The 16,332-nt window shown below is 24.3% G+C and overlaps 1 protein-coding gene across 4 annotated transcripts in view; it reads left to right on the top strand.

Moving 5' to 3' along the window:
* Window positions 1–16,182, top strand: part of LOC126907436 (tachykinins-like) — a 38,343-nt gene extending 22,161 nt beyond the window's left edge. For 2 of the 4 annotated variants that reach the window (XM_050688714.1, XM_050688716.1), the window contains 2 exons: window positions 14,770–15,265; window positions 15,879–16,182. In XM_050688714.1, the coding sequence (XP_050544671.1) occupies window positions 14,782–15,265; window positions 15,879–15,928 (534 nt within the window). In that variant the 5' untranslated portion in view covers window positions 14,770–14,781 and the 3' untranslated portion in view covers window positions 15,929–16,182. The remainder of the gene's footprint in view (window positions 1–14,769; window positions 15,266–15,878) is intronic. The other 2 variants (XM_050688715.1, XM_050688717.1) reach the window with 1 other exon arrangement.
* The last annotated feature ends 150 nt before the right edge of the window (window positions 16,183–16,332 follow it).

The following is a 16,332-nucleotide window of genomic DNA, read 5'->3' on the forward strand; positions in this document are numbered from 1 at the left end:
ATACTTAAATGAATGCGCAATAATGTTTTTAATTTATTGTTATTATGAACCTTACATTGTTTATCGATCGATGCAAAACATAACTATTCAAGTCTCACGCGATAAGTTGTTTCGTGAATTATTTCTTACACGTGCTAAATATTTCAAACATTTTCCGTGATAATTTTTTATGGATAATTATGATTAAGGAACTTTAGATGTTTAATTTTTGGTCAACTGTTTGTTGGAGGAATGCCCGTATTTTACTAGAATGTAACTAATATTAACGCAGAAAATAGACTATTCATTTATTTATAATTTAACATAAAATATAACATAGAAATAAAATTAAGTGAAAATCAGATATTTAATTTTTTTTTTTTAATAATAATCATTTCTTAAGTTTGGTTTGCAGCTTTGTTATTTTGAAACTGGTTGATCAAAGAAATTTTATTTTATATCATATTTTAAATTACAGAATTAGACAAAATTATAAGATCTACGATCAATTACGTTGTCGATATTAAAAGATATTGATTTAAGTCCGTTATTGGATTAATTGAACAATTTTATAATCCTTTATTTTTCATAGTGGTTTGTTGTTATTTGTTATTTATTTTATATAATAATTATATAAAAACCATAATTAATGAATCAAATAATTATTATTAATTATTTGTATAATATTTTTACAATAATATGAAAGTAAAATTATAGTTATAAACAAAAAGCAAGCTAAAATAATTTTTGAAAATAACACGTGATGTTTTCATATGAGAAATAATACTTCTATGAATTGATAACCATTATAGATTTAGTGTTATCACCATGATAACACTATATCTTGATGTAACTTTTTTATGTTTTTATACCTATTTCATAGTGAAAGACTCTTCCAGTTGAGTTGATTTTTTAATGAAATTATTTTTTATCCAATACTTTATAAATGATAAATTTGTAAGAAAATATTTTAAAATTCATTTTTATTATAATTATAAAACAATTATTGTTTTTTATTAGAAATGAAAAATTTTTTTTCGGATAAAAATATTTTCTGAGTATAATTTTAGTTCAAATAACACTTTTTGAATCTATTAGATAGAACAAAATAAATTTTATGACTTTAATTGATTATCATATTTTGTAATCATGGGACTTACCTTATTCTAATAATTGAACTATTAAATATTTGAATATGGACAATTATAATCATTATTTATACCATTGTAATATGAAATCTAATAAGTTAAACTGATATCAAGCATAATAAACATCTTATAATATTGAAGAATTATAGTTTTATTAGATAGGCGCAGCGAATATTTAGAATTGATGTCTCTGTAAAATTTAATAAATAAACAATGTACAATTATTATTATATTAAAAATATAATTTTATTGAAAAAGAAGTCTATCACTTAAAAAAGTTTAAAATGTCTTAGACTGATGTATGGTGCACAGGGTAATTCTTTTAATGTAAGAATTCGATTTCTCTTAAAATACTAATTATGTTAAGAATATAATAATTGGTACTTTTGGTGTCTTTACTTTATAATTTACTATTATAATTCCTTCTTTATATCTTAAGAAATTTTTGAGTATTAGAATATTTTGGCACGTGTAGAAGATCATTAGTAGTATCATCTTAGTAACTGGTTATCGTATTTTTTTAAAAAGTTGTACAGGAAAGTGTTATTTATGAACGTTTAACAACAGTATAATATCTAATTATAATTTGATATCGCGAGTATGTCAAATAAAAGCAAATACCACCACTTAAAAAAACCATAATAGCTTTTTTATAGTCGTATCGTAAAAATGATTTTATTAGGCATTTTTCACGCTATTGTAAGGGTTTAGTCATATGTATAGTTGGTTTTATTTGTAATGAATAATTTGTAACATATAAAACGATGTAAAATTAGTAGTAAAAACTAAAATAACTATTATTGAAAGGCGGGAATAACTGTATACTATACGTCATCAAACCATATAATATGTATAAAAAATTAAGCTCAATAAAAATAATAAATTTATATTTGTTGTGTCACCATCAGATAATTAAATATTAGGTTTAATTAATTTTTACGTACTTGGAATGAATCTTTTTTTTCTAACACAATAAGTTACTATAAGATATCTTTTAAATAGTCATTTTGATAAAATAACGTCACAGTAAAACACTAACAACTTTTTTGATGTTTATACTTCTTTTTAAAATAAAAATTTAAATATAATAGAGTTAATATACAGAGTGTTCAGTAAGTAAGGAAACAGGTCAATCGCTACAAACAACGATAACAATAGAAAAATGTTTCCTTACTTACTAAACATCTGTATATTTTAATGTTTATTTAAACCCGTGGTCAACACTATAGAAAGTGTCATTATTATAGGAATCCTTATATTACAAATATATAATTGTATTGTCTCGTTAAATAATATTATTGCGATTTAATTTTAGAGTAATCATTACAGGAAAACTAAATAAATGAAATGTCGTCTGAAATAAATATAAGATATTTTACTAATGTATGGCTCTTTTCTTACCTTATGGTTATTAAACATTGATTATTTTTTTGATGCGAATAATTTCGTTTCAATTTTTCATTTTTCAACTTTGTTTTTCGTACATAATTCTTTTGAAAAATAATTATTTTAAAGTTAACTGTTTCTTAAGAAAAAGCGAAAATTATCATACTAAATATATGAATATTTGTGATAATTTATTTAGATTTTGATTACTTGATACAAAAAATATTGTTAGTTTATTAGAGTAAAAATTAAATATTAACTGTCATCATTACATTTTCATTGAAAATTATAATTATACGCTAGTTTTGTGGAGGATAAAAGTAAATATATCTACACAGAGCTCTGCAAAGTACACATTGAATTTAAAATACAGATTATAGAAATATATTATAAATATGGCTGAGAATTTTTAGTTTTTATTAATTTGGCTAAATATATTTTAGAAAAGTTTAAGTAAAGCATAACTATGTTTCTTGAAACAATATTTTTATCTTTGAAATTTTATTATACTCTTAAATTTATATAGGAATCTATTAGACAAATTAACAAGCATATTTTCAGTTTTATCGGACTAAGTGGTGAAGTCTATATTTTTTCTAAGGAAGAAATCATACCCCTTTATAGTATCTGGTACGAAAGACATTTTTTTTTGTAATAAAAAAAATAAAAGATTTGACAAAAACTAATATTTGTTGAAATTTTAACAGTGGTAAATATATGTTGTCCTAGGACTTTAAACAATGTCGCAACTAAATTTTTTCGTGTTATTAATATTGATGGTTTATTTTGCTCATTAAAAAAAAAATCATTGCATAGCTATTCTTTTAATTTTAATGAAGGTAGAAAAAAGGCCATTTGACAATTTTTTTCACCTAAAATAAATCATACATGACAAAAAGTTCAAGTATTTTGAATTGACAACTTTTTATCCCAGAAAGAGTTACAACTCTCTACTCACCCTGGTTACTGACTACCTTAACATTTTAATTGCATTCCTAGCCATAGACAAATTAAAACAAGTTGATGATGTTTTATGGACAAATAATTATCTCATTATTATTAGGTTGTAATACATTTATACGATAAATTAATATTATATTAAAAGTANTTAAAATAAAAGAAATTTGTCCCGACACTATCTACAGATTTGCATCGAAGCGTTTCTTATGATAGTGATTTTAATCACTGTCAGATTAAATCTATCTGGACCCAACTATGCAATGTCTCCACTATGCCGCGACCCCACTGTGCTACCGTTTGTTTTTTATTTAATATATTTTAATTTTATTTTATGAATATTGAATATTTAATAATTGATTATAATTAATTATTAATCATAATTAATCAAGTCATAATTATTTTTGTTTGAAATTTTTTATTTAATTGGATTTTAAACTCGCACCTTATAAATAAAGAAATATATGCATATTTAGAAATGTTTAAGTATTATAAGCCTTTAAAATTTGTTTTTTTTTTATAATAAAAGTATAGTTGATCATAATTAATAGTAATGAACGAAAAGTATTCAAAGTTTATTTGTATAAGCGTAGTAAAATATTGCTAGTGCCAAAGGCTTGTTCAAAATAATTATTTTATTTTATATATATAATCTTGAAAAAAAGGAAACGTTAACTTATACTAACAATGATCACTTTTATAAACTTTTTGTTATAATTCTCATGATGGCGTACAGAAGTAGTAAATAAATATATTTTTCAATGAATGTATTTTCTCAAACAAATACTATTTACGATAACCAAAGCTTCTTTGGAATGAAGTTTTTACTAAACTCGTGTTGTAAGCTAAAGATAACTGATTCATCATTGAAAAAGTACTACTTCATTTTTAATTTGATATGAAACAGTCTTTTCGCATTTTTCAAAACAATAATCACAATTCTCAGGAGACATTTTAATTTTGCGTAAGATAAGAAAAAGATTGTTCGACATTGAAATTGTTAATTCAGTTGATTCAAGTTGATAATTAACAAACGATCCTCGTAGAAATAACGATTGACAAACTAATTACACAGGACAATAGTCATTTTACTGTTTACAATATTTAGGTGAATTCTCTGTTGAATTTTTGACACTTTTTGCAAATATGACTTCAGATTTTTCCAATTACATATGGTTTTTAAAATAATCAATAATTAGTAATAAGTGATAATTAAACAATAAAATCATTATACAAACTACATTTTGTTAATATTTTCTGATATAATTTGTTGATAAAAGATAGAAAATAGTTGTCCAAAATTTGAGGCTTAATTATTAAGTTTAACCTTTTATATTGATCTTTAAAATAAAGTTAAATAGACATTATGTAGAAACAAAAAATGAATTTTTAACTGTAACTATTTTTAAGTTGATTTTATCACTATGAAATTGCAAATAATAGGTAGATAATTTTGTTAACATTTAAAAATATCGATATTTCTTTTTTATCTTTTTTCTTTTTACAATGCTAATAACTGACAAAAGTACTATTATGAGAAAAAATATATTGAAACTTAAAAATTTGAATAAATTGTTGTTTTATTTTTAGTATAGACTTTTGTGAATTTATAAAAAAATAAACACATTTATATATATTTTAAATTTATAAAATGGTATAATTAATATGACGTATGACATATAGTTATTCAATTAATTGTAAATAAAAAGAAACAGAATTTAAAAAATTAAAATTGACTACTCGGCTTGAAATTCTAAAATAAATAACCAAATTATGAAATAATTTTCTATAGACAATTAAATGAAATATTGTGTATAATAGAAATTTTTTTATAATTTGTTGTCCTTTATCATTATAAACTCAACAACTGATTTGTTCTAAATCAAAAGATATAAAAATTTGATATTTTTACGTTTTAAGATTTTACAATTTGGCTGCTGATTACACTTTGACAATAATTCATTAAAATTTTTTTTATCTTATCCTTCACTGAATAAATAAAAAATTGTATTCTTGTACAATTTCAATAGTATTTTCTTATTGTACATGAAATTTAAAGCAACTTTTGTAAGCATAAATGTATGTACTTCCATGCACTGAAGGGTTAAAGAAATTAATTAACATTTGATGTAATGCATATTAAAATATGACAGAATTTTCAAAATATGATGAAAATATAAAATTAAATAAAAATATTTTTTTCAAATAATGTATATTAAAAAATCAAAAGTACTCTGTAATAAAATGTTGGCATAATCAATTTGGTTTTAATATTAATATTTTTCAATAATCTTAACCAACAAAATTTGAATTAAGGAAAATTTGATTCATTAGGTTTTTCAGATACAATATAAGTTTCCAAGATAGATTTAACCCAAGATTAAATCTCTGGTAGACAATCTATCCAGAGATTTAAGTACAGTTTTATAATTTAAAAATTAGAAATATTATATTAAAAATATTCGAAATCATCGAAAGACTAAATCTCAATTTTCATAACATTTTTTACATTTTATACTAGTTATCACCGAAATGTGATTGTCTCTAATAAGAACGAATAATTTACAGATAAAAGTTAAAAATACATCAAACTCTAATTAAAAAAATCTGTAACCTATAGAATACAATTATTTTTAATTCTTTAGCTTTAATTTGAGAACTAAAAATATCGTGATAAAAATGTTTACCTTCTATGGATTTTCCTAACTTATATTGTGTATATTGCATATGAGTCAAACAGTATAATTACAGGAAGAGACGTATTTATAGATAAAGTTTTATTGCTGCCTCTACATACCCCCAACAATATTTTGTATATTATACATTATGTTTACAAAAAAATTTGGCCATCCCTTAATTCCACAAAAATACCTGCCACTCAGGTTAGTGGTACCCACTCGGCCTCCTTAAATTTGTCCAAGGTTACAGGTGTACTTAACATTTTAAAACAGTAATTTTTTTCAACATACGTTAAATTCGTTCCAAGTTGAAGACATTACTCTCAAATGACTTCAATTTTCAATTGTTATAGATTTATATTACTGTATCACCTCAGTGTGCTAAGTTTTTGTAATTTCAAATAATTTTATAATTTCAAAATGGCCAATTTTTAGCATTTTTCTTATAAAAATATTCAATGTGTTGTAAATAGTTACTTATTCTAAAATTGTTATCAACAAATAATTTAAACATTAAAAAAAATTTTAATTGCAAAAAAGTTGTATTATTTAAAACAAATAATAAAAAAATATGATTATAACGTAGTTTAAAAGTATGCTTACATAAATTATTTAAAAAAATCTCAACACAATGAGGCGGCGGCACAATGGGGATGTAGAGTAGTATGACGGATATGAAAATAATTGTGAAATATCATATTATATATGACAATGATTCATACATACTATCACAAAAAATTGCTTTGAATCGAATCTATTAAATTTGTATATTTGTAATATGACAATTGCGATGTTTTTAAATTTCACTAAAATATTAATGGCTTCTTAAATTATTCATTTTTTGATTATAATAATAATTGAAAATTCTTATAACTACAAGAACATTTTCAAAAATTAAAAATAACATATTTTTTTTATACAAATTAAGATTGTTTTATAATTTAACGGCCTATTTCTTATAGTAATAAAATCTTCGGCACAAATATTTTTTGTAGTACCCTTCAAGAGCTTTGATTTTATATAGGTAAAAGGTGTTAGTCGTTTCAAAACATTTTTAAAAATATTATTTTATGTGCGAGTCGTTTCTAAACTATTTTCTCCCTATCTTAGGTTTCGTATTAAATTTACACATAAAGCATATTAAAGAAAACTTATTGTTACTTGCATTATACTATATTAAAATTTGATTAAAATCAGTATTTTTTTTTAAATTTATAACAGTTTTAAAATACAGAAAAATTATTTAGAAAACGCAATTTTATAGGGTAGCCAAGTTTTGAGATAATTTTCTAAAATTGACGGGCTTTATTCTAATTTTCAGTGACGACAAGTCCAACTATATTAAAATCGGTTCAGTGAAAGTTGAAAATTTTAATGAACAGATATATAAAAAAAAACGCACATCATGGTAAAAACTTCTTGAAACTCACGGTCACTTAAGTCATAATTAATTAAATACAGACCTTATTTTTTGATACCGAACGTTAATTTTTAATGGTAGGTAATTTTTTATAATTGTTATTATTTAACGATACTTATGTAAAATTACATTTTTGTAAATATGCTATTATTTCTATAAAATTGTATTACATTTTTTATAACAATACTTTTAATACAAAGTCACAATTCTGGCAATTTATTCAAAGATAACAATTTTTACCACGTATAATAATAATTAAACTATTACAAAGTTATAATTATTATAATTAGAAAATGTCTTGTTTTTAACCTTTATATTGTTTTGAATGATATACAGTCATTTATCAGAAACTAAACAAAAATGTAAAAGAGAATAATGAGGCACTTATAAAATCATTCCATATTTAAACGGTAAAAGTTTTTGCTATGTAGTATATCAAATTGAGAAAAAATTGTTTTTTTTTTATCCTGAATATTTACTACCTACACAATGTAATTGTATAATAAGTAAATGCGATATTAAAAAGATTAAAAGATGTCCCATTGGTCATATCACTAAAAACATAAAAATAAATATAATGGACTTATCAAACTCAGCTGGTAACTCATCGTGTCTCAGTGTAAAGGTTTTGGAAATCGATTCTGTTGTAATGGGTTTTGTATCTGTTCCCATTTTTTCTGATACAAGTTTTGGTTTTTAGAAAGAATATTAAACATAAAATAATAATATAAGCTTGGTTTTGGTTCCAAAAATAAATTAAATTACTAATTGAAGATGTTTATTTTATATAGACAGAGTGAATGATTTATCATCAACATTATGAAGTAATAATTTTGAAAAAATTGTTTTTGTTTATTTAAGTAGTTTAATTTATTAATTAGATAATGAGTATCTAAGAACGAAAAAGCTTGTTGTTAAAATACAATATTTGGAATTTTACTTGTATTGCGTTTTTTTTTGTAATATTATTGAATTTTGATGTTTTTGATCAACAATAGAAAATCGTGTTTATTTACAGTTTTTTTTTGTGCTTTTAGAATAGATAATCCTTTTAAAAGTAAATCTCTTGTGATTTTACGACCAAAAGATAAGGAATGATCTTACGGAGATAAAAAATTATAATAAGTAAAATTTGCAATAAGTAAGTCTTAGATCACCTAGATGAACTTACACCAGTACTCTGTTCTTGCTGATGTTAATAGCCATAACTTTTAGTAGTACAAAGAGTGCCTTAGATTTGGGCTGGAGCTTCCCTCTGTAAAAGATTAATATTTAAAAGAGTTCTATTAATTAAACTCCACAGGAACGAGTTAGTGATATTAATTAATTGAATACTCGGAGTATATATTCAAATACTTAATAATTTGATATTTGGATGCCTTTCGTAATTATAACACTAAGGAGCCAAAATAGAAAAAAGTTGAAAAAGGTCATTGGGTTGGGTTAAAATAAATTTTCTTTAACATTAATGCTAAAAACAAAAGCAAAATAAGCTTAATGACACAGTTTATCGTAAAATAAACATAAATCAAATTGGGAACTAAAAATATTTGTGTGTGAAATGATAAATTACATGGCGTTCAAAAGTATAATTTTTTTAATTTTTCGTATTCATTGATAATTGATTTGGCATGGGATTTCTCTGAACACATTTTTCTAACGCGTGTAAAACTATTGATTATTGAAATCTATTGAGTTGGACAAAAATAATAATTAAGTAATGAAGTTGTAAGTTTTTACAGGCTAATAACTTTTTGCGGCAGTGCTTCTGTTATCCTTTTGTACGTGACTTTGCCTTGCGAATAGGAAAATATAAGCAATCGAATATTTCTGTGATTAAACATCACACAACTACACAAAACAATGTATTTTGGAGTGTGCGTAGCGTTTGAAACTTTGAGTAATATGCATTTTCTACACGTTTTCCGATCAAATTTAAATCTTAATTTAGACACTTACGAAAGTTTTTAAACATTTATTTGTCTAGATAGAATAAGACACGTAGTTAAATTTGTACGTTTACGTATTTTATACGAGATGAATTCGACGATTAAGTCATAAATCTTTGCTCAAACATTTCTACTATTAACCTAAGTCTGTTTTCAAGAGATAATGGTTATTCAAATGATCAGTCGGAGGATTAAACTCAATGAACCTTTTTTCTAAGTTTCTTAAACTTTGGACAGTTATAAACTAGAGTGTTTTTTATAACAGATAATGAAGTCCGTTTATGTATTTGAAAACATTTTTGTTGGGGGTAAATTATTTCAAGTCAGTATTTCATTTGTTTTAATTAGAAAATTTTCTTACATCATCATCATTATGAGATATTTTATACAGTTTAAAAATAAACTATTCATTTTTTATTAATAAAAGGTTTTTACTGAAATTTGTAATTACCATAGTAACAAATATTTTGAATTTAAGTCATATAAGTGTGGTATCAAACACATACGTGTATAATTATTTAAATATTCTTTTTCGTTTATGTAAAAATAAACCAGTGACTAAAATCATATCAAATGAAAGAACATTTTTTTAAATACTTTTGATGATATTAAAATATGATAACTACGGTAATATTGTAATGCAATTAAATCAGAGATCCATTTTTTTTTACGTTTCATAAGCTCATTATAATAAGTGACCTCCCCAAAGGAGAGGGTTTTTAACCATTGATACCCTGACACGGTTGGTTAGTCCGTCACCGGAGAAAAGGAAGTCGATTATCGAACTGATCTCTCCCTCGGCAAGTGAAGACGTCAGTGACCGAGTGTCGAACCTGAGACAGTGTGTGTCAAGCACTGTCGCTATACTGACTCGGCCTGACAATCCCCATAAAAAAAAATAAAATAAAAATATTCAACTGGTTCATTCAAGAAATTAATTGTAACAAAAAAAAATCAAAAGCTCTTTACTGAAAAATATTCTCTGGTAAAATCAACAAACGCATTATGAATAACGTCCAATATACTTTTTGTTAAATTAATCATTTCATGTTTGTTAAAATAATAAAGCATTAATCAAATTCAAAAATATTTTGTTATATCAATAAAAAATTGTTTTAATTAATAAAAAATGCTATTTTTTATCAATAAAAAAAATTTGTTGAATTTCACTAAAGAATTTTTTTAGTGTAGAAAAGTTTTGTAGTAAATACCAAATTCGGAATTAAAATGTGTTATGTTAAATATAAATTTTTAACAATTTTCTCATAAAAATGTTAATTTTTTAAAATTGTATGGTAGCACATAATCTTAAAGTGTATAATTAAAATAATAAGAATAATTTTAGTTGAACCTAATTTCTATTGTTACTTGTTTATTATTATTTTTTAACATTATTATGCCAATTTATAAACTTATTAATCTCTAGGCAGTATTTATTTAATACTTTATTGTAAATGTTAGCATAGGTGTTATCGTCCAACGCAGTAAATAAAACGGCCAAAACGAAATAAAACGAGCTGAGACATTTGTATAAGTTATACTTTATAGTTTTGATTAAGTAAAAAAAAAGTTGGTTTAACTGAATTCACTGAAAGTAAATACTACTACAATACTTTTTAGCTTTGCTACTACGGTACTCAAACGTAATTTGTGAAAAAAAATCCATTGATGTTGATCTTGTGAACGATCAAAATACTAAATTAAGTTTAATGTCAAATACAATGCTATAATCATTATTAAAAATTTAGATAGTTTATTAATGTTTACTTACTGCGTATGTAAATAATAGGTTTCATTTTAATGATTAAATGTTTTTAAGTCCCAAAATATCACTTTTTAGATGTTTTTTAATCTTTTTTTAAAATTCCTTTAAAAAACTGGTTCTATTTTGTTGTTGTATTTTGTACTTAAAAATGAATGAAAATATTGCTTATTGAAGCAAGTTTTTATTTGATTATGCAAACATAGATTAATTAATGAAATTATTAAATACTGATAAGTTTTTATGTTTTAGCGCTTCAAAACATCACAGCGTACTGTGTTTTTAACAAACACCCACATACATATATCTGTCAAAATATTAATAAAATAAATATAAGAACCTAATAGTAATTTGTATTGTTTACAAAAAGGTTTGCTAATTAAAAACAAATTAAAAAGTTAGTTTAAACAGCTTTTATCATGATGTAAGGATATTTAATCCTTACACAATCTTCCCTCCATGTGACGACTTAATTCTTTCTTGCAGTTTTTGGTTTAGGGTCATTCATAAAAACCTCCATTGCTCTTTCAAATACAATGATTTTAATAAACTAACTTAATCAATTCAGATAATTGTTTATCCTTAACTATTGATAGCTGATAACTTAACTCACAATATATTAACTGAATCGCATAATCCAAACACAAGTAGGTAACTTAAAATAAAAANCCTTAACTATTGATAGCTGATAACTTAACCCCTAATATATTAACTGAATCGCATAATCCAAACACAACTAGGTAACTTAAAATAAAAAATCGTTTAGTATATAAACACGAGATCAAATCATTCATTAAGAATTTAGTATTAATTAATATTATTAATTATTTTATTATTTTTGAATACTTCACTAGAAAATAAAGCACTATTAAAGAAGATATTATATTAGATTAAGAGTTATAGCAGACATATTCTCTCGATGGTCAGTGTAAGTTGGTAAACTATTATTGAGTAAAGTTGTGCAACTCTGTCAAAAACAGACTTTCTCAAGTAACACATTTTAAGACGAGACTAGTGTATTTTCTAGTTATTTTTCTTGAAGAACGTTACAATTTGAAAAATATCTTGTGTTTGATAAATTTTTTGTGTAATACTCCTGCAACAAGTAGAACAAATAATTAATTATGATAAAAATAAGTAAGTGAATTCCTATTAAATTAACAATTTATAGCAACAACAGCAGTAAAAAAAATATACAAAATTGAAGTAATATGTTTGTTTAAAAACCAATTCAACCTTTAAACTAATGTCAGCGAATTAAAATTATACAATTGATTCTTCTTGTATCGAACGTTTTGAAGTTATAATTATCTCGAATAACTTTGAAATATTTTGATTTGTTTGTAATATTTATATCTTATCATTACACTCAATAGTTTGATTTTTTTTTTCAAAAAATAAATATTTTGGTTGATTTAAGAAATAATAAAATTAACTTTACTAAATTTGCTTATAAGTTTTGGTGTAGTTAAAGATTTACTAGAAAATGACAAAACAATCTAAATTACTTGTAAAAACGAGTCATTTTTGTAAATCGATAGAACGTGGACGAATTTTATTAAAAATCATTTAAAACATCAATAATAATTCAAGTAAAGATGATCAGAAAAAAAAAGTTGTTAAAATTTCCATACAATTATCTTTGAAAACATTTATATATTTTATTGCGACTTCTTAGAGATTTTAAGATTCTTTTTGAAGACCCAAAAAGGTCATTAGTGGGAGGGAGGATTTATCTCAATTCAGTTAATTTACAATTTTGAGTAATGTGTAAAAAAAATATATGAAATTTATGGCGTTAAAAATAATGTATTAAATTATATAAAAATTATTTAAATTATTGGAAGTAAATTGTAAGAGTTATAATTATAAATAAAAAAAATAAAAAATATAATGTCATAGATTTATTAATAATTGTAATAACTAGTACCTTTATTATTATAAAGGAATTATTACTTAGTTTAGGAGTTAGGTGTTTCGCAGTAGATTATTTATTGGCCGTCGTAGCGCTGGTGTTCAGTTATGCTGTTTGTTGATTCCCAGATGGGTGACCATTACAATGTTCTATCAAATCGTAATGTAGATATGATCACAAATATTTGCGATAGAGGCTAAGAAGATGAATAATTAATTAGTTTTCAACCCTAACTAATGGCATATTTTTAGGTTATTCTACTTTTGCTTAATCAATTGAGTATTTTAAAACTAATCATCTATTATTTACACAATGCGAAACATTGTACTATTAGAAAAATAGAACTTTTAAATTTGTTTTCTTTTGTCCTCGTTAACGAAATAAATGAACTACCCCTTGTAATGATTTTAAAAATCGTTTCGATTTATGGTAAATAAAATTAGCATAAGTTGACTACAATGTTGTGTCGCAAATCAGACTAACAAAAAAGGTGTCGTATTCATACATAGCAGATAAAAGTATAATAGTATAAGGAGTACGTTTATTTTCCTACCATAGTTTTTGTGTGGTTGTTTAAACTGTTCATTGGGGAATTGTATCACGTAGGACGATCAACCGCCATAGATAACACACACGTTTTGTTTGTACCCATGCACAAGGACTACACAAAGTAATTCAAACGTATAATTGAAAACAGCTCGTAAAAAAAGAATTAAATATTACCAAAAATAAATCTAAGCCAGTTTTTGTTTATCTAGTCAAGTAAAATGGAATCTATTTTAGGTCATGCATTAAACCGTCATTGTTGACTATTACAGTGGCCGTCTAATAAAGCTGCAATGACAATGTGAGTAAAGAGGAGAAATGGTTTGAATAAATCTGCAGGTTAAATAACCTAAAGATGATAAAAAAAACGCGTTTTTTTTTTTGTAGAGTTTATTAATTAAATTGTCGTTATATGCCGTCAAAGGCGTAAATTTATGAAAACATTTGGGGAGATAAATTAATTATATTCCTTATCCTAAATTGTTTTGTATAAAAATTCTTTAAAATTTTTTTTAATTATGGGGGCCACAACAGCTTTTGGATGTCTAAGCCTTCCTGCAATCTACGTCTGTGCATCCCACTGACTGTAAATTATTTTCAATTTCAATTATATTTTCATCAATCATATTTCACAAGGAGAAAAAATTACAAAAACTTTGTCAGATTTTTGTGGGCTTATAGTTTTGTTGACGAACTGCTCTGTATCACAATACTTACTTGTTGATCGTGAAACCAAATCAACAATTTGTACTTGAACAGTAAAATTGGCAATAAACGTTTAATACATTATTTATATGTGTATTTTACTAATCATGGAAAAACTTTTGTAACAGTTATTTGATAAGCTAACTCAGTAGCTGGTTGTGTATGAGCAAAATTGTCAAAGAAAATATATTATTATGGGTCTATTATGGGCTTATAGTTTCAATTCATTGTTTTGATCTATGTTATTTTCATATATTTTTTTCTCTAAAAATATTTTCACCTAGTCTAATAGCTTTGAATAAATAAATAAAAATTTTTTTTCAGCAGATTTAGATCATGCCATATAAAATCAATGTGGTCCTCATTATGTTGGCCATAGTGGGGGCCGTACTGGCCGATTTATCAATGAACCGGCGTGCAAGCATGGGTTTTATGGGAATGAGGGGTAAAAAGGATCAAGAATCCGGTGGAAATAGTGATGATACATCAGCAGGGCTAGAGCTCGACAAAAGATCTTTTTCGACATTACTCTTTAGGAGACCAATGTTCAACGGGGGAAGATCGGCAGCAGTGGCTGCGGCTGCAGCAGCGGCGAATTCCGCGGAAGGTTTTAAAAGAGCCATGGGCTTTGTCGGTATGCGAGGTAAAAAAGAATACTCCAAAGGATCGGCCGGTTTTTTTGGTATGCGTGGTAAAAAAGTGCCTTCGGAAGCATTCTTTGGAGTAAGGGGTAAAAAATGGGCCAATATGGACACTAGTGATGATGAGCAGACCATAATTGCTTTACATAAAATATTCAACAATATGCAAACAGATGGAGGTATATATATATAACCAAAATTATTCAACTGCACTTAATGAACTCAAATAAAATAAAAAAAATCTGCTGTACTAATGACAATATTACTATGAATGCATTGAAAATGATTCATTTATCGTGAACCACTTAAATAATAAAAAAATAATAATATTGGAAATTTTTTGGTTCTCTTTAAAATACATGTTTTACTTAATTTATCAATCCTAAAGTAATTTTTATGATTATCCCTCATACCTTATAAGGGTGTCAACTTTAATTAATAATCTAATTAAGAAAAAAGGTCAAGAACAACCTTAAGACTAGTATGTAAGAAATTATTAACATTTTATAGTGATGGCTGAAGGTACTATTATTTTTATTCATAGACATTTCCCAGCCCGAGTATAATAGTGATAAATTTATAATAGTATAATAAATGTATAAAGGGTGAACTTAAAAATATTTTATGATTGTTAAAATGAGAAAAAACATGTATCTAAAAGAAAACAATTAAATATTCTCAGTATTACTTTTATCTTTTGATTAATTAAGTGGTCCATAATAAATTAACTACCCTTTATATGTATAGATTAAATAAAATATGTTTTGACAGTTTAAATTTATTTTGTTTCAGAACGAAATTATGTGGTAACAAAATTTGACGAAGAAAAGGAAATACGTTAATTTAAATTTTAGATTATACCGTAGCACCATTTTAATATTATGAGTTAAAATTCTTTACTTACTACTATTTAAATTAACTTATTTTATAGTAGTTAATATGAATTTAAAATAAACATAATTGTATAAAGAAATGCATATTTTAAAACATTGTTTGTCTACGTGTTGAGTTGATTATTGATTATTTTATGTATTTAATTTAAATTTTAACGCTATAAAATATGAATATAAATATATAATTTTATTGATTATTTTAATTATTGTCTATAATTATACGATAATGATCGTTTCTAATGTTTCCTAATTTCTAATGAGAGTATTATTTAAAATTTTAATTAAATTTATAAATGCAAAGGTGCATTATTATGACATATGTGTAATATTATTTATAACAAATGATTTTTTTT

This window comes from Daktulosphaira vitifoliae, unplaced genomic scaffold (genome assembly GCF_025091365.1).
Source record: "Daktulosphaira vitifoliae isolate Bord-2020 unplaced genomic scaffold, ASM2509136v1 Scaffold_5, whole genome shotgun sequence".
In the NCBI taxonomy this organism is placed as follows: domain Eukaryota; kingdom Metazoa; phylum Arthropoda; class Insecta; order Hemiptera; family Phylloxeridae; genus Daktulosphaira; species Daktulosphaira vitifoliae.